Source organism: Oncorhynchus masou, chromosome 27, assembly GCF_036934945.1.
Source record: "Oncorhynchus masou masou isolate Uvic2021 chromosome 27, UVic_Omas_1.1, whole genome shotgun sequence".
NCBI lineage: Eukaryota > Metazoa > Chordata > Actinopteri > Salmoniformes > Salmonidae > Oncorhynchus > Oncorhynchus masou.
Window position 1 is genome coordinate 59,998,641 of NC_088238.1, and position 18,752 is coordinate 60,017,392.

The 18,752-nt window shown below is 45.6% G+C and overlaps 1 protein-coding gene across 2 annotated transcripts in view; it reads left to right on the forward strand.

Annotated features, from left to right (window-relative positions):
* elavl2 (ELAV like neuron-specific RNA binding protein 2) overlaps positions 1-10,445 on the forward strand; it is a 49,634-nt gene extending 39,189 nt beyond the window's left edge. Inside the window, exons 6-8 of one of the 2 annotated variants that reach the window (XM_064940799.1) lie at positions 903-1,128; positions 2,789-2,827; positions 8,576-10,445. In XM_064940799.1, the coding sequence (XP_064796871.1) occupies positions 903-1,128; positions 2,789-2,827; positions 8,576-8,906 (596 nt within the window). In that variant the 3' untranslated portion in view covers positions 8,907-10,445. The remainder of the gene's footprint in view (positions 1-902; positions 1,129-2,788; positions 2,828-8,575) is intronic. The other variant, XM_064940800.1, reaches the window with a different exon arrangement.
* Positions 10,446-18,752: the final 8,307 nt, after the last annotated feature.

Genomic DNA, 18,752 nt, shown 5'->3' on the forward strand with positions numbered 1-18,752 from the left:
TAATAGTATGTACGTCTTCCCTCTATCTCTACAACTTCCTTCTCCCCTCTCTCTCTGCCCTGCCCTCCCCTCCCCTCTCTCTCTGCCCTGCCCTGCCCTCCCCTCGCTCTCTGCCCTGCCCTCCCCTCGCTCTCTGCCCTGCCCCTCCCCTCGCTCTCTGCCCTGCCTCGCTCTCTGCCCCTGCCCTCCCCTCGCTCTCTGCCCCTGAAGGTGTAGCTGTAATGCCCGTTTCATGGCTTGAAATCATATAAATGTTATGATCGCCTCCGTTTCCAAACTGCCATGTGGAAATGTAATCTGTACGCTCCTTATAAAATACTAATAAACAGAACCGCTCTGCTGTAGAAATGTATAATATTCAGTCAAGAGTTAGGGGCAAGGCTTCCAAATGTAATTGGTTGCCAATACAATTATACTTTATTTTTGTGTAAGGATCTGTGCCAACAGTGGGTTTTGTAGAAGGAATCTTCATGCTTCTTCGTCTGCGGATGGGTTCTATCAGTTAGCTTACTGACCTAATCATATCGTTGCCTTATGGGATTTGTTGTGCTGATTTTTGAAAAAATGACTACATTTTCTAATAGCAGTTGTAGGCTTGATGTTTTGATGACCCAGGTCGACTACAATTATTATTATTTTTTCATACAGCTTTTAATTTTTTTTTCTTCAAGTATATTGACATTGCCTTGCAATAAACTAGCAGTGTTTCTTATTCACGGTCCTGGCAACTAGCGTCTTCACTCCTGTCCTGTTCAGGCGGTGTACTTGTACGTCAAGCTGTGTCACTTTTTCCACAGTTCTGGCTCAGGCTAGGCTTACTTGCTAATAAGGCGTGTAGCTTACCAAGTCAGAGAGCGCCACAATATTGCCACCTGTCTAAACAGGATGTTTGTGTTTCCCAGGTGTCTCCAGAGGAGTGGGTTTTATCCGGTTTGACCGGCGAATCGAAGCAGAAGAAGCCATCAAGGGCCTGAATGGCCAGAAGCCACCGGGCGCCACAGAGCCCATCACCGTGAAGTTCGCCAACAACCCCAGCCAGAAGACGAGCCAGGCTCTGCTCTCCCAGCTGTACCAGTCGCCCAATCGAAGGTACCCCGGACCCCTCGCACAGCAGGCACAGCGCTTCAGGTAAAAGGGGTATACCAAAAACAAACCCACCTACCACCGCAGGCACAGCGCGTCAGGTAAAGGGGTATACCAAAAACAAACCCACCTACCACCGCAGGCACAGCGCGTCAGGTAAAGGGGTATACCAAAAACAAACCCACCTACCACCGCAGGCACTTCAGGTAAAGGGGTATACCAAAAACAAACCCACCTACCACCGCAGGCACAGCGCGTCAGGTAAAGGGGTATACCAAAAACAAACCCACCTACCACCGCAAGCACAGCGCGTCAGGTAAAGGGGTATACCAAAAACAAACCCACCTACCACCACAGGCACAACGCGTCAGGTAAAGGGGTATACCAAAAACAAACCCACCTACTGCGTTTATGGTTAGAGCCAAGTCATAGCCTACCTACAATGACATGAAATCCATTTATTCCTCAGGGGGAAAACATTTTTAAAAACCTCATTTGAATCGTCTCACTTTCCATTGAAATACTCTAGACTACATGACGCTATAACGTTCTGTTTCACTTATTATTAAAACATCCCAGAGTTATTAAAAAAATAATTACGCTATTCACATTTTTACTTTGTACTACTCCTTGTTGCAAATATCTAATCTTGTTGAATGTGGGTCTGAGCGATTTTAGTATTCTGGTCATTAAAACACTTAACTATTTGAACCCCCCCCCACACACACACACACCCACCTCAAGGAAAAGAGGCAACCAAAAAACCGAATTAGCTTATGTTTTGTATTGCCACCCTTCCTATTGCTGCTGAAGGACTTCTCATTGAGCTTTCCCAATGCACATTTTTGCCAGTCTTGGTATAAGAAATGTAGTGTATTCTAACTATCATGAAAGCTGAATATTTATTTTAAGGGACAATGCAGCCATAAAATAAAAAAATCTCACCATCAAACCACTTCTGGGGAATTATTTAAGGACTTTACTGTAATTTTTGTTTTCAATTAAAGTGATATTAAAAATAATATAAAAGCCTTTAGCTAGGACTGAGTCGGGATGACAAAAGAGAACATTTTGTTGTTATTGGTCGAGGTTTGGAACTCTCTCTTATTGGTCATTTAGCTAATTTACTGCATGGTGATTGGTGGTCAAAACTCCATCCCACCAAAACGGGCAGAGAATCCAGGTGTTCTTTTCAAACACTAAAATGGCATTATGACAATTTCCATAGTATTATTCCAGCCTTCATAGTGTGGAATTGTGTATATAAAACACAGGAAAATCACATTTGACTGCACTGGGACTTATAACAATACTTAACTTCCCTAGTGACTCATTTTTTGCCCTTTTTTAAAACATGTTTTATTTTTTTTATTTAATGTGTTGCACTTTTGTAGTGCACAATGGCTTTGTATTTATTTTCATTATTCTTGTTAAACCATATAATGGCATGCGCTTGTCCTTTTTACATCAACATTAGTGCATCTATACCACACAATGTAAACAAGGCCATTTGGATGTAATTTCCCTGGGGATTCCCAGCGAGTTAAATTGCTTAGCTCGCGTCAGCCAGTCAATTATGAGAGACGATCTCTGAAAACAACATATGCTCATTGGGTATCTCTTTTTATTTATAATGTGTTGATCTTCATCAATGTTCTGCAGACTGTGTAGTATCTGCTACAACTGAATTACACTTTCATTTCAGGTTGGACAATCTGCTAAACATGGCATATGGAGTCAAGAGGTAATTCATTTATTACTACAGTTGCAGTTTTGCATTAGGAAATTCTTTGGGACACATTGGGTGTTTTTTCCATCCGAGGTGAGGCCTAGATCATTTTCCATGACCTGTTTTCAGCTGTTCCCTGAACCCCATACTGACTAGAATTGAGGTTGTCGGTCAAATATTCTGGCATTTTGTGGCTTTGGGATGGGGAGGGTTGTTGTGTGTATGTGTTAGTGGAGTGTGGGTCAGCTGTTAGTTCCTCAACCACCCGACTAGATGTGACAATCCGAGGGCTGCACCCGACCCCTAACCCTCTAATATAGAACATGTTCTGTAGGCTACAGTCTGATGGCGGGATGATTTTGACAGGGGGATGCAGGATTTTGCTGGCCTGATTTAGATATGTTTCTGCGTATAACTTCCAGTATTTTTTTGGAAAGCTATTTGTTAGTCAACTTGACTATAATTTAGATACATGCAGCTTCTCTTTTGTCATTATGTTGCCCTGCAAGACTAAATAAACCCTTGCTCACCAGAATGATAGAATGAATGCTTCAATCTAGTTCACATCTGTAAAGTTCTGTGGTCTCTGCGTCTTTCGCGGAACAAAGACGTTTAGGAACCGGGGAGAAATGCAAAAAAAAAAATAAAAAATGTTGGTGCAAAATGTCCAAAATGACATCAGTTTGACCGGTTGTAAGGTCATAGAAAGCTTTTGAAAATGACCCAACATGTTTCTGATAAGATTTCAGTTTGGCTTGGATACATATTTTATGTGTTTTAGTATTTTTCAATCAGCTTTTTTGATGCCGATAAATGTTGCACGTCAACACAGATGTTTATGAACTAAACATTCAACATGTTGAATGAAGTAAACCTTTTTCTCCCACTCCTGTTCCAGAGTCAACATTTGGTGTAAAATGTTAAATCTACAAACAATACCCCATAATGGCATCACAATTCCCCAAAATGACAAAGCAAAAACAGTTTGAGTTTTCTTTGAAATACTATACGATTTTTACGACGCTGATAAAGACAACAACTTTACAGACGGTCCCTAACTGCCCATTCGCATGCTGTCAAGATGCTGAAAGGAAGAAGTTATATTTATCCACTCTTGTTCCTGAGTCAAAATGTACAGTTCATGTATCATTTTACTGCAAGAAATGCTTAATTCCGCAGGAGTTAATAAGGACTATGTGAGAGGTTGTAGACCTTCAGTCAGTGTCCAGATGTCAGTTTACATTTTAACCCATCTGAACAGTAGGCTACAGTTCCCTTAAGGTGCCATAGGCCTATTTGAAGTCCTCCATCTTGATTGTTAAATTCGTATAGCGCCTCACAATCATCACACATAAAAATAGGCACCTCCATCATCCTCTTTTACCCCTTAAAATCCTTCCCAAACATTACTGTTCTGAGCCTCCCTCCTTTTCAACTCTCCATTCCACAGGCTTTCTCTTATTGAATTAAACGTTGACGTTGTCCTTTTTTTTGCCTCTGGATGAACATCAACCTTTTTCTTCCTCGTTCCCAAAAGTATTTGGTGTGTAGGTCACTGGGCCCCATGTACAGTTATTCTCTAAAGCTCAGACTCACTCACCAATACCAGATAGACTTCAATAATGAAAACATAAACTTAAATGTAGCCTATAGATAGAAATTGCACAAGGTGATGTTTTTCTAAGTTATTTTTTTCGCGATTCGACCCGCCCCACGGATATCACCGTGGGAACTGCGGGTCAATCCGCGCATTGTGTGTGTGAAGGAGAGCCTGTCAGGGGTGAACACGCTGCTGGGTTCTGAGGGTGATTCACGCTGGCAGGAGAGGTGGCAGCGACGGGTCACATGTCAGACAGTGAGTGCCTACCTGATCCTATAAGCCCAGGCATTCTTTCTGCCTCTCCCACTCCTCCTTTCTCTCTGGCGCGCGCTCTACCTCTCGCGCTCTTACCTTGATCCATTATTGACAATCGTGTCCCGTTTTTAAACAACCGAGACGGCAGTGTCAGCCGCCTCTCAGGAACTTGACTCCAATCTGGCATTTTGTTTCCGCTTCATTTCACCCCCTCCCCTCTTTTCTTCCAGAAGTCTGATTGAAGTTCAATCCTTCTGAAGGCTCTCCTTTCCTTCACTGGTAGACTTGTGATTTCTTACTGCTCGTGGGCTGGTGTCTTGGTTCCGTGATGCTCTGAGCACACCTGTCATGATGCATGTTCCCAGAGAGGACAACTGAAGCAGCTCATCTCATCTGACAACTGCTGAAATAATTCATGCTCTCCTGTGCACTTTGCTTTTTTTCTCTCTCTCTCTCTCTCTCTCTCTCTCTCTCTCTCTCTCTCTCTCTCTCTCTGTCTCTCTCTCTCTGTCTCTGTCTCTGTCAAACTGCAAAACAACGATTACCTACGAGCTGAGATTTCAGGGGACTTCATTATTGTCTTTGGGATTTCCTTCCTGGTTTTTCAGGAAATTCTTCCACTGTGCTATTTAGGAAGTATCCCCCCCCCCCCCCCCCCCCCTGTAAGGTGGTCAAGTGGCAATGAGAAAGTAGGGTTATGCTGGTTTAATCGGTTGGTCACCGAAAATACATTTGCTTTTGGGTTAAAATGCATAATTTAGTGAAGTTAAATTGATGTGTGTATTTTTGCTAATCGTCATGCATTTTATCTATCACGCGCATGGCATTCAGAGCCTAATTTGAGAGGATTATTACCTGTCAGACTGCATACAGAGCCTAGTTATAAACTCAGCAATAAAATAAATATCCTCTCACTGTCAACTGTGTTTATTATCAGCAAACTTAACGTAAATATTTGTATGAACATAAGATTCAACAACTGAGAGAAACTCAAAAAGTTCCACAGACATGTAACAGAAATGGAATAATGTGTCCCTGAACAAAGTGGGGGTCAAAAGTAACAGTCAGTATCTGGTGTGGCCACCAGCTGCATTAAGTACTGCAGTGCATCTCCTCCTCATGGACTGCAGCAGATTTGCCAGTTCTTGCTGTGAGATGTTACCCCACTCTTCTACCAAGGCACCTGCAAGTTTGCTGATATTTCTGGGGGGAATGGCCCTAGTCCTCACCCTCTGATCAACACGTCTGAGACGTGCTCAATGGGATTGAGATCCGGGCTCTTCGCTGGCCACGGCAGAACACTGACATTCCTGTCTTGCAGGAAATCACACACAGAATGAGCAGCATGGCTGGTGGCATTGTCATGCTGGAGGGTCATGTCAGGATGAGCCTGCAGGAAGGGTACCACATGAGGGAGGAGGATGTCTTCCCTGTAACGCACAGCGTTGAGATTGCCTGCAATGACAACAAGCTCAGTCCGATGATGCTGTGACACACCATGACGGACCCTCCACCTCCAAATCGATCCTGCTTCAGAGTACAGGCCACGGTGTAACGCTCATTCCTTCGACGATGAACGCAAATCCGACCATCACCCCTGGTGAGTCAAAACCACGACTTGTCAGTGAAGAGCACCTTTTGCCAATCCTGTCTGATCCAGTGACGGTGGGTTTGTGCCCATTGGCGACGTTGCCTGTGATGTCTGGTGAGGACCTGCCTTACAACAGGCCTACAAGCCCTCAGTCCAGCCTCTCTCAGACTATTGCGGACAGGCTGAGCACTGGAGGGATTGTGTGTTCCTGGTGTAACTTGGACAGTTGTTGTTGCCATCGTGTACCTGTCCTGCAGGTGTGATGTTCAGATGTACTGATCCTGTGCAGGTGTTACACATGGCCTGTCACTGCGAGGACGATCAGCTGTCTGTCCTGTCTCCCTGTAGTGCTATCTTGGGTGTCTCACAGTACGGACATGGCAATTTATTGCCCTGGCCACATCTGCAGTCCTCATGCCTCCTTGCAGCATGCCTAAGGCATGTTCACGTAGATGAGCAGGGAATCTTTCTGGTTGGTGTTTTTCAGAGTCAGTAGGAAGGCCTTCAGTGTCCTAAGTGTTCATAACTGTGATCTTAATTGCCTACCGTCTGTAAACTGTTAGTGTCTTAACGACCGTTCCACAGGTGCATGTTCATTAAATGTTTATGGTTCATTGAACAAGCACGGGAAACAGTGTTTAAACACTTTACAATGAAGATCTGTGTAGTTAATTCGTAAAAATCCAAATATCTTTGATAGACAGGGACCTGAAAAGGGGATGTTTCTTTTCTTTTAGTTTAGTAGAGGAATAGTCTACCAACTGTCAGACAGCATACAGAGACTAGTTATAGTAGAGGAATAGTCTACCAACTGTCAGACAGCGTACAGAGACTAGTTATAGTAGAGGACTAGTCTACCAACTGTCAGACAGCATACAGAGACTAGTTATAGTAGAGGAATAGTCTACCAACTGTCAGACAGCGTACAGAGACTAGTTATAGTAGAGGAATAGTCTACCAACTGTCAGACAGCGTACAGAGACTAGTTATAGTAGAGGAATAGTCTACCAACTGTCAGACAGCGTACAGAGACTAGTTATAATAGAGGAATAGTCTACCACCTGTCAGACAGCGTACAGAGACTAGTTATAGTAGAGGAATAGTCTACCACCTGTCAGACAGCGTACAGAGACTAGTTATAGTAGAGGAATAGTCCCTTTCTAGATGCAATCGAGGGTTAACTTTAAAGGAGCTATTTATTATTTTTCAGTCTCAACTTGTAATTAAACCATGCCTCCCATTCGACTGAATTGGGTTGCAACCATAGCCTGCCTACCGTTGACTCTCAGCGCATCACCCACTGCTTGACCGCTTAGCACTGGGAGCTTGAGGCAGTGTAATTGTTTTGAAACCTCAATGTTTTACTTTACTTTTAAATAAAGGCATGTCGTACCTTGCTTCAAAGTAGCCTAGTGAACGTCCATCCACAAATGTGGAGGCAATTTTTTTTATTTGATTTATTATGCCATTTAACTGGCATTTCTCTCCTGTTCTATTGGTTATCAGATCAACGTTCTTTCATTGTCCAGAAGCCAAAGGCACAATCCTGGTCATATTAGCAACCCATTGTAGTTGTTGGTATTAGATTCCTCTAATATTTCGAACTGAGATTTTCATGTCAAGTGGAATTACTCGTGTTGTGTTGTTTTTAGAATGTGGTCTTCCTCTAAGTTGCATTTGGACATGCTTAATACTAGGCTATATAGCCTTTTAACTAAGAACGATGGGCTTGCTATTGTTGCTGGTTTCTATTAAGCTGTTTGTGGAAAAAATGTCCAGTCCATGTATACACGCATAGTATCAGAGAGGGCGAAGCGAGAGATTTCATGCTCACCAAAATCTGTCCTGAAATAAGCTCATTTGCGTTTCTATAGGCTTATTTTGGGCCTAAGCTTGTCACCTGCCTTCCTCCTTGGGTCGGGAAACATTAAGCATCGTGTCCATTTATATACAGGTCTCTGATTTAGTATTTTCTGTTGGTCACTTCATTTTACTGTTGACTGGTTTAATGAGGGTCAGTTTTGTAGGCAGCAAAATTGACCAAAATGGTCATCCCTAAATGAGGTATGTTTTGGCTCAACCTTAATGTGGTCATAAACATGCAGTTGCAAGGTATTGTGTCAAGTGAACATTTAGTTTTTGTGCAGTTTTATATAAACCTAAAAGCTATTTAATGAGTTCAATGAAAAGTCACTGAAATGCAGTACTGTATTTCATGACAAATAGTACTGTCACCACCTTCAATGATGCTTGTCTGCTGTCTGGGTTTTCTATTGACCCGTGCTTGTCTTTGTTTTTTTGTGTTTTTTTTTTACAGCCGGTTCTCCCCTATGGCCATCGATGGGGTAACCAGCCTGGCTGGCATCAACATCCCAGGGCACGCGGGCACCGGCTGGTGCATCTTCGTCTATAACCTGGCTCCGGATGCAGACGAAAGCATTCTGTGGCAGATGTTTGGGCCGTTTGGCGCCGTCACAAACGTCAAGGTCATCCGGGACTTTAACACAAACAAGTGCAAAGGGTTCGGATTTGTCACCATGACTAACTACGACGAGGCAGCCATGGCCATCGCCAGCTTGAACGGATACCGCCTCGGGGACAGAGTTCTGCAAGTCTCGTTTAAAACCAACAAAACGCACAAAGCCTAATCTCGGATTGTTTATAGAAAACTCTACAGAAAATGGAAAAACCTAAAATGGAAACCTACCGACCGTAAAACTTTCTACATTAGTAAAAACATCTTTGTAAATCAGTGTTACGAAGGGAAACTATACTTAGCGTGCAAAAGTGTGTTTCTTTCTTTTCCTTCATTGCTAGGCTTTAAAACTTCTTAAAATACTTTGTGGTAAAACCAGAGAAAACACTGCAGGTTTTCACGCCTGTCTTTAAAGCTGGACCTTTTAAAAATGTTACTAAAGGGTTGTTTTTTTGTTTTGTTTTTGTTTTGTTGCACATCTGCTGTAAAAAAAAAAAAAAACAGGAAGTTTTGTAAGGCTTTGTGTAGTGATATTTTTCTTTTTGTATTTTTTTTCTGTGTCTTGATTTGCCTTGGTGCTTTTTGCGTCTTAAGTGGTTAGTGGTTAACGAAGTATTTATTTTTGATTTATTCCGTTAAAAAAAAAAAAAAAAGTTAGTATTATGTTTATTGTAATATGAGTTAGTTAGTTATTGGTTGGCTGCGTAATATTGCTTATTGTAAAGTTAATGGAGAAAAACACACAAAAAATGTCCTAAAGCAGTACCTTGCCAAAGAGCTAAGAACCTCTTTGATGTGGGTTTACAAAGCATCTATTTTTATAAAAAGACAAATTTGGAGAAACTTTTTACTGGACCTGGAAAAAATATTTTGACTTGGATACTTTGAGAAATATCTTCATATGACACCTTAACAGGAAGTTTGCAGTGGTTGACATTTCTGGAGAGATTTCTGATGTAAAAGATACTTTTTTTGAGATCTTTGTATTATGTTTCGATTCTAGAATCAATGGCAGTGATGGTTTCATTTGTATAATCATCAGTGGGGTTGTCCTATCATCCTGGCTATTATGACTAGCAACTCTCATTCACTTTTGATTTGGAAATTCAGACAGAAAAAAATATGAAGGTTTATTTGCAAAAAAGTGCATGCAAAATTATACTGGAAATATCTTCAAGGTAAAAGGGGGTTGGGGGATTTAAAAAAAAAAAATCAGTTCTTCCTAAAGAATTCGCTTCAGACAGAGCTCATGGTGGTTTGTGGTGTACTTACTATATAATTTACTCCATTTTGTCTTTATATTAAACAAAGGTTTTACCTTACTTTGTATGAAAGGAGGGAGAGGACAAGCTGACGAAGGCAGCTGATTTAAGGAAACTAGTTTGAATGAACGATGGGGAAGATTACTCCTGGACTTTAGCGCAATGTAAATAAGTCCTTTTTTATGTTGACTATTTAGCTAGCATATTTGTTCTTTTTTTGGGGGGACTTTGGCAAAGTGCTTTTTTATTTTATTTGATTAACTACAGTGTGATTGATTTTTCAGGGGAGATATTGCCTTATTTTGATTTCAGTTTGACTTTGAAAGTTCACATTCAGTTAAAATACTTGATTTGTTGTCCTATGGACTAGCATTACAGTGTCAGATTTGTTGGTGATTTGGTCTTTAGGTGGTCTTGCTTCTGCTATTAAGAAAACTACAGACATTTAAGTTGGTTTGTTTTATTTATATATATATATATATATATATAAACATTATAGATATATATTTATGTGGTAAAGAATGGATATAAACCAGTTTTTTTAGCTTTCTGATTTACTTTCCTTCATTCATATATATGTAATGCATAATAACCTGTCTTTAAAAATCGTAAAAGGTGTGTGTATATATTGCTCTATTCACTTGAAGCGGTTCCATGACCATATCAGAAAGGGTTTGCAACAGATTGCCGAACAACCTCTTGCTCCTCTCGAAACAGAGGCTGATCAAGCCCTTAGATGCACTGAGTACTGCACCTGCATCCTGCTTTGTCTTGAGCTTGAGCTTGAGCTCATTACTAGTCATGTGTCTCCTTATCGAGCAGTGTGCTGTGCATTATTTATATATATATATATATATATATATATATACATTTATATATTTACCAACTGCTTTTCTTAGACTTTTATTTGTTTTTGTTTTTTAGTTTTTTTTAGTTGGTTGTACAAGTTCAGTTTTGATTATAGATTGCTGCTGTGGGGGAGGGGGGGGCCCCGCCCATTTTTTCATGCCTGGCCTCTCACGGGTCTTTATTGAGGATCCCTTAACGGACCCGAGGGGGCTCTCTGACGATCTAGGCATGGCAAAATGAGCCCCCACCACCCCCACTTTATTTAAATTCTAAATGTGAGAATTACTATTTATTTGAAGTTGTACAGTATTACTTGGTTCCACAGCGTTTTTTTGGGGGGGTGGGGATAGAATATATCTTGAGTATTTAAAAGGATGTACATGTTATTTTCTTTGTTTGGAATACTTTGTAATTTTTTTTTCATGTTCAGTACATCAATAAATACGTTGAAGGGAAATGCAGCTCTGTGGATGGACCCTGTGTGTTCAGCACAACCCCCCCCACATGTCTCATATTACACTACACGACCAACAATATGTTGACACCTGCTCATTCCAAAACCACTGGCATTAATATGGCGTTGGTCCCTCCCCTTGGCAGCTATAACATCCTCCACTCTTCTGGGAAGGTTTTCCACTAGGTGCTGGAACATTGCTGTTGTGGACAGGGATTGATGTTGGGGCGATTTACGACTGGCTCAAAATCAGCATTCCAATTCCTCCACGAAGGGGGTTGAAGTCAGGGCTCTGTGCAGGCCAGTCAAGTTATTCCACACCGATCTCGACAAACCATTTCTGTATGGACCTCACTAAGTCATGCCGAAACAGGCTTAGGGCCTTGCCCAACTGTTGCCACAAAGTTGGAAGCACAGAATCATCTAGAATGTCATAGTATGCTGTAGCGTTAAGATTTCCCTTCACTTGAACTAAGGGTCGTAGCCTCTACCAAACTTTACAGTTGGCACTTTTGCATTGGGGCAGGTAGTGTCTCCTAACATCTGACGAACTCTGATGCATCCGTCAGACTGCCAGATGGTGAAGCGTGATTCATCGCTCCAGAGAAATGCATTTCCGCTGCTCCCGAGTCCCAATGGCGGCGAGCTATGCACCACTCCAGCCGACGCTTGACATTGAGCATGGGGTGGATCTTAGGCTTGCGTACGTGCGGCTGCTTGGCTACGGAAACCCATTTCATTGAAGCTCCCGACGAACAGTTCTGGTTTCGGGTTGATGCTTCAAGGCAGTTCGGAACTCCTATAGTGAGTTAAGACAACAACAAAATTAAACGCTAAAGCACTTTGGGTTGTCCCCGTTCTGTGAGCTCGTGTGGCCTAATTCTTTGGCGGATGAGCCGTTGCGCCATTCATCCGCAATAACAGTACTTTACCGTACAATAACAGTACTTTACCGTACAATAACAGTACTTTACCGTACAATAACAGTACTTTACCGTTGACCAGGGCAGGAATTTGACAAACGGACTTGTTGGAAAGATGGGAGTTCTATGATGGTGCCACGTTGGAATGTCACTGAGCTCTTCAGTACAGGCCATTCTACTACCAATGTTGTCCAATGGAGATTGCATGGTTGTGTGCTCAATTTTTGTGCCCCTATCAGTAGCAGGTGTAGCTGAAATGGCCCGAATCTACTAATTCTGGAGGGGCGTCCACATACTGTTGTGTGTATTTAGCGGAAAATACCATCTCGACGCAATGCGTTGCAAAGCATGTCCATGTGGATTTGACTTTATTGTTGGTTGTGATTGATCTCCATCCCTTCATTATTCTGTTTTTATAATGCCTTTTACCCCAAAGGGAACAGCTGGTGCCTGGCCACCAGACAGTAGACACGGCAGAGCAGGTAGGAAGACCCCCGTGGTAGATATAAGGTAGATAGTTCGACTCAATGATCCCTGACCACAGCAAAATGTACTCAACCTTCTTGGAGGTCATTAGTTTTAGGTATTTTGGGGGTTCTATTTGCTAATAATATGGATGTTTATTTGACTTTTTTGTGGTAGGTAAGTGGTAGGTACATTTCTAAAGATGACTGTCTTAGTGTCCTTTCTAGTCTAAGTGTCCCTGGCTCATATCACAAGGTTGCAGGCGTCAGACCATACCCCATATGGAAGTGCGTGTTCAGGCAACCAGAGAAATGACCATGTTACTGTAGGTCCCCCCCCCCCCCTGTATCAGCAGGTTGCTGTAGGCCCCCCCCCCTGTATCAAGTTACTGTAGGTCGCCCCCATGTATCAGCAGGTTACTGTAGGTCCCCCCCCTGTATCTGCAGGTTACTGTGGGTCGCCCCCATGTATCAGCAGGTTACTGTAGGTCCCCCCCCTGTATCAGCAGGTTGCTGTAGGTCCCCCTGTATCCCCCTGCAGGTTGCTGTAGGTCCCCCTGTATCAGCAGGTTACTGTAGGTCGCCCCCCTGTATCAGCAGGTTACTGTAGGTCGCCCTCCTGTATCAGCAGGTTACTGTAGGTCCCACCCCCCTGTATCAGCAGGTTACTGTAGGTCGCCCCCCTGTATCAGCAGGTTACTGTAGGTCGCCCCCCTGTATCAGCAGGTTACTGTAGGACCCCCCCCCCCTTGTATCAGGTTACTGTAGGACCCCCCCCCCCCTTGTATCAGGTTACTGTAGGACCCCCCCCCCATATATCAGGTTACTGTGGTCCCCCTGTATCAGCAGGTTACTGTAGGTCGCCCCCTGTATCAGCAGGTTACTGTAGGTCGCCCCTGTATCAGCAGGTTACTGTAGGTCGCCCCCTGTATCAGCAGGTTACTGTAGGACCCCCCTGTATCAGCAGGTTACTGTAGGTCGCCCCCTGTATCAGCAGGTTACTGTAGGTCCCCCTCTGTATCAGCAGGTTACTGTAGGTCCCCCTGTATCAGCAGGTTACTGTAGGTCCCCCTGTATCAGCAGGTTAATGTAGGCCCCCTGAATCAGGTTACTGTAGGGCCCCCCCCTGTATCAGGTTACTGTGCCACCCCCTGTATCAGGTTACTGTAGGTCCCCCTGTATCAGCAGGTTAATGTAGGCCCCCTGTATCAGGTTACTGTAGGCCCCCCCCCCTGTATCAGGTTACTGTAGTAGCCCCCCTGTATCAGGTTACTGTAGTAGCCCCCTGTATCAGGTTATTGTAGGATCCCCCTGTATCAGGTTACTGTAGGACCCCCTGTATCAGCAGGTTACTGTAGGTCGCCCCCTGTATCAGGTTACTGTAGGACCCCCCTGTATCAGGTTACTGTAGGGCCCCCCCTGTATCAGGTTACTGTAGGATCCCCCTCTATCAGCAGGTTACTGTAGGTCGCCCCCTGTATCAGCAGGTTACTGTAGGTCGCCCCCCTGTATCAGCAGGTTACTGTAGGTCGCCCCCTGTATCAGCAGGTTACTGTAGGTCGCCCCCCTGTATCAGCAGCTTACTGTAGGTCCCGCCCCCCTGTATCAGCAGCTTACTGTAGGTCCCGCCCCTGTATCAGCAGGTTACTGTGACCCCCTGTATCAGCAGGTTACTGTAGGTCGCCCCCTGTATCAGCAGGTTACTGTAGGTCGCCCCCTGTATCAGCAGGTTACTGTAGGTCGCCCCCTGTATCAGCAGGTTACTGTAGGTCGCCCCCTGTATCAGCAGGTTACTGTAGGTCGCCCCCTGTATCAGCAGGTTACTGTAGGACGCCCCCTGTATCAGCAGGTTACTGTAGGTCGCCCCCCTGTATCAGCAGGTTACTGTAGGTCGCCCCCCTGTATCAGCAGGTTACTGTAGGTCGCCCCCCTGTATCAGCAGGTTACTGTAGGTCGCCCCCCTGTATCAGCAGGTTACTGTAGGTCCCACCCCCTGTATCAGCAGGTTACTGTAGGTCGCCCCCCTGTATCAGCAGGTTACTGTAGGACCCCCCCATATATCAGGCTACTGTGGTCCCCCCTGTATCAGCAGGTTACTGTGCCCCCCCCCTGTATCAGGTTACTGTGCCCCCCCCCCTGTATCAGGTTACTGTAGTAGCCCCCCTGTATCAGGTTACTGTAGGGCCCCCTGTATCAGGTTACTGTGGTCCCCCCCACTGTTTCAGGTTACTGTAGGGCCCCCCTGTATCAGGTTACTGTGGTCCCCCCCACTGTTTCAGGTTACTGTGCCCCCCTGTATCAGGTTACTGTAGTAGCCCCCTGTATCAGGTTACTGTAGTAGCCCCCCTGTATCAGGTTACTGTGGTCCCCTCCCTGTATCAGGTTACTGTAGGACCCCCTGTATCAGCAGGTTACTGTAGGTCCCCCCCGTATCAGCGGGTTACTGTAGGTCCCCCCCGTATCAGCGGGTTACTGTAGGTCCCCCCCGTATCAGCGGGTTACTGTAGGTAGGTCCCCCCCGTATCAGCGGGTTACTGTAGGTAGGTCCCCCCTGTATCAGCGGGTTACTGTAGGTCCCCCCGTATCAGCGGGTTACTGTAGGTCCCCCCCGTATCAGCGGGTTACTGTAGGTAGGTCCCCCCCGTATCAGCGGGTTACTGTAGGTAGGTCCCCCCCGTATCAGCGGGTTACTGTAGGTAGGTCCCCCCCGTATCAGCGGGTTACTGTAGGTCGGTCCCCCCCGTATCAGCGGGTTACTGTAGGTCCCCCCCGTATCAGCGGGTTACTGTAGGTAGGTCCCCCTGTATCAGCGGGTTACTGTAGGTAGGTCCCCCCGTATCAGCGGGTTACTGTAGGTAGGTCCCCCCCGTATCAGCGGGTTACTGTAGGTCCCCCCGTATCAGCGGGTTACTGTAGGTAGGTCCCCCCCGTATCAGCGGGTTACTGTAGGTAGGTCCCCCCCGTATCAGCGGGTTACTGTAGGTAGGTCCCCCCCGTATCAGCGGGTTACTGTAGGTCCCCCCCGTATCAGCGGGTTACTGTAGGTAGGTCCCCCCCGTATCAGCGGGTTACTGTAGGTCTCCTCCCCCGTATCAGCAGGTCACTGTAGGTCGCCCCCTGGATCAGCAGGTTATTTTGCCCCCCCCCCTGTATCAGGTTACTGTAGGGCCCTCCCCCCTGTATCAGGTTACTGTAGGGCCCTCCCCCTGTATCAGGTTACTGTAGGGCCCCCCTGTATCAGGTTACTGTAGGGCCCTCCCCCTGTATCAGGTTACTGTAGGGCCCTCCCCCTGTATCAGGTTACTGTAGGGCCCCCCCCTGTATCAGGTTACTGTAGGGCCCCCCTGTATCAGGTTACTGTAGGGCCCTCCCCCTGTATCAGGTTACTGTAGGGCCCCCCTGTATCAGGTTACTGTAGGGCCCTCCCCCTGTATCAGCAGGTTACTGTAGGGCCCCCCCCCCTGTATCAGGTTACTGTAGGGCCCCCCTGTATCAGGTTACTGTAGGGCCCCCCTGTATCAGGTTACTGTAGGGCCCTCCCCCTGTATCAGGTTACTGTAGGGCCCCCCTGTATCAGGTTACTGTAGGGCCCCCCCCTGTATCAGGTTACTGTAGGGCCCCCCCCCAGGTTACTGTAGGGCCCTCCCCCTGTATCAGCAGGTTACTGTTGCCCCCCCCCCCAGGTCAGTCCACTTGACATGTCCCTACTCCACCAGGTCAGTCCACCTCACATGTCCCTACTCCATCAGGTCAGTCCACTTTACTTGTCCCTACTCCATCAGGTCAGTCCACTTTACATGTCCCTACTCCACCAGGTCAGTCCACTTGACATGTCCCTACTCCATCAGGTCAGTCCACTTGACATGTCCCTACTCCATCAGGTCAGTCCACTTTACATGTCCCTACTTCATCAGGTCAGACCACTTTACTTGTCCCTACTCCATCAGGTCAGTCCACTTTACTTGTCCCTACTCCATCAGGTCAGACCACTTTACTTGTCCCTACTCCATCAGGTCAGTCCACTTTACATGTCCCTACTTCATCAGGTCAGACCACTTTACTTGTCCCTACTCCATCAGGTCAGTCCACTTTACTTGTCTCCCCGTGTCAGGTTACTGTAGGTCGCCCCCCCCTGTAGCAGGTTACTGTATGTCCCCCCCTGTAGCAGGTTACTGTAGGTCCCCCCCTGTAGCAGGTTACTGTAGGTCGCCCCCCCCTGTAGCAGGTTACTGTATGTCCCCCCCCCCCCCCGTAGCAGGTTACTGTGTGTCGTCCCCCACCCCTGTAGCGGGTTACTGTAGGTCCCCCACTGTATCAGCAGGTTACTGTAGGTCGCCCCCTGTAGCAGGTTACTGTAGGTCCCCCCCTCCCCTGTATCGGGTTACTGTAGGTCCCCCACTGTATCAGCAGGTTACTGTAGCCCCCCCCTATTGCGCCTGGCTACTATAGTTCCTGTGACAACTTTTTTAAGTAATTGGTGATCACTCCCATTTGCTGTGTTTAGAGCGACAGTCTTGGATTTGGCAAGCTGTCCGTTGGTCATGTCTGTTCGTGTTATTTTCCCATTGATTCTTGATGAAAAAACGAATACATGCATCATGAGCGGAACACAACGGTCTTCAAAATCACCCAAAATATAAACTTTTATAAATCCATTGTTTCTCCCCCCCCCAAAATTTTTTTTTAAAACTGTGTAGTTTCAAAATAGGGTTAAAACGATCTCTCCGATGTGATGAGTTGTCAATCCTTGCATCTAAATCAAATTTTTATTTGTCACACATACACATGGTTAGCAGATGTTAATGCTTGTGAGCGTTGTCTGAATTTGTGTGGGTTCACATTTCCACTACCCCCTAATACCCAGCTGTATACCAAAACAAGTGGGGAACACCGTTTTTATTTTGTTGCTTTTCAAATGGCAAGACTGTAGCTTTAAGTTTCTCAGGTCATTCACCTATCGAGGCTCCGCTGTTATGACAGGTCTCTTTCACTGGTGGTCATTGTGGTGAGGTAATCACTAAAAACCACTAAGTTTCACTCTGACTAGAGGTGCATGATGGACATTTGCAACAATTTTAGAAATGTAATCTCCCATAGTGGAACGTTTTATCTTGTGAACACTGTTGCTCCGGTTGATTTGTCATTTTGTCTGCACTGTGAATGGTGGATGTTAAAGAATGCCAATCATTGCTCTGCTTTGATTCGAGGGCTGCTTTGACTTCAACTTGGATGTCTGTGAACATCCCAACTTTATTTATATAGCCCTTCTTACATCAGCTGATATCTCAAAGTGCTGTACAGAAACCCAGCCTGAAACCCCAAACAGCAAGCAATGCAGGTGTAGAAGCATGGTGGCTAGGAAAAACTGAGGGGTGGCCAGTCCTCTTCTGGCTGTGCCGGGTGGAGATTATAACAGAACATGGCCAAGATGTTCAAATGTTCATAAATGCCCTGCACGGTCAAATAATAATAATCACAGTAGTTGTGGAGGGTGCAACAAGTCAGCACCTCAGGAGTAAATGTCAGTTGGCTTTTTATAGCCGATCATTAAGAGTATCTCTACCGCTCCTGCTGTCTCTAGAGAGTTGAAAACAGCAGGTCTGGGACAGGTAGCACGTCCGGTGAACAGGTCAGGGTTCCATAGCCGCAGGCAGAACAGTTGAAACTGGAGCAGCAGCACGGCCAGGTGGACTGGGGACAGCAGGGGTCATCATGCCAGGTAGTCCTGCGGCATGGTCCTAGGGCCCAGGTCCTCCGAGTGAGAGAAAGAAAGAGAATTAGAGAGAGCATACTTAAATTCACACAGGTCCCCGGATAAGACAGGAGAAGTACTCCAGATATAACAGACTGACCCTAGCCCCCCGACACAAACTACTGCAGCATAAATACTGGAGGCTGAGACAGGAGGGGTCAGGAGACACTGTGGCCCCATCCGATGATACCCCCGGACAGGGCCAAACGGGCAGGATATAACCCAACCCAATGTGCCAAATCACAAGCCCCCACACCACTAGAGGGATATCTTCAACCACCAACTTATCATCCTGAGACGGCACCCTATGGGTC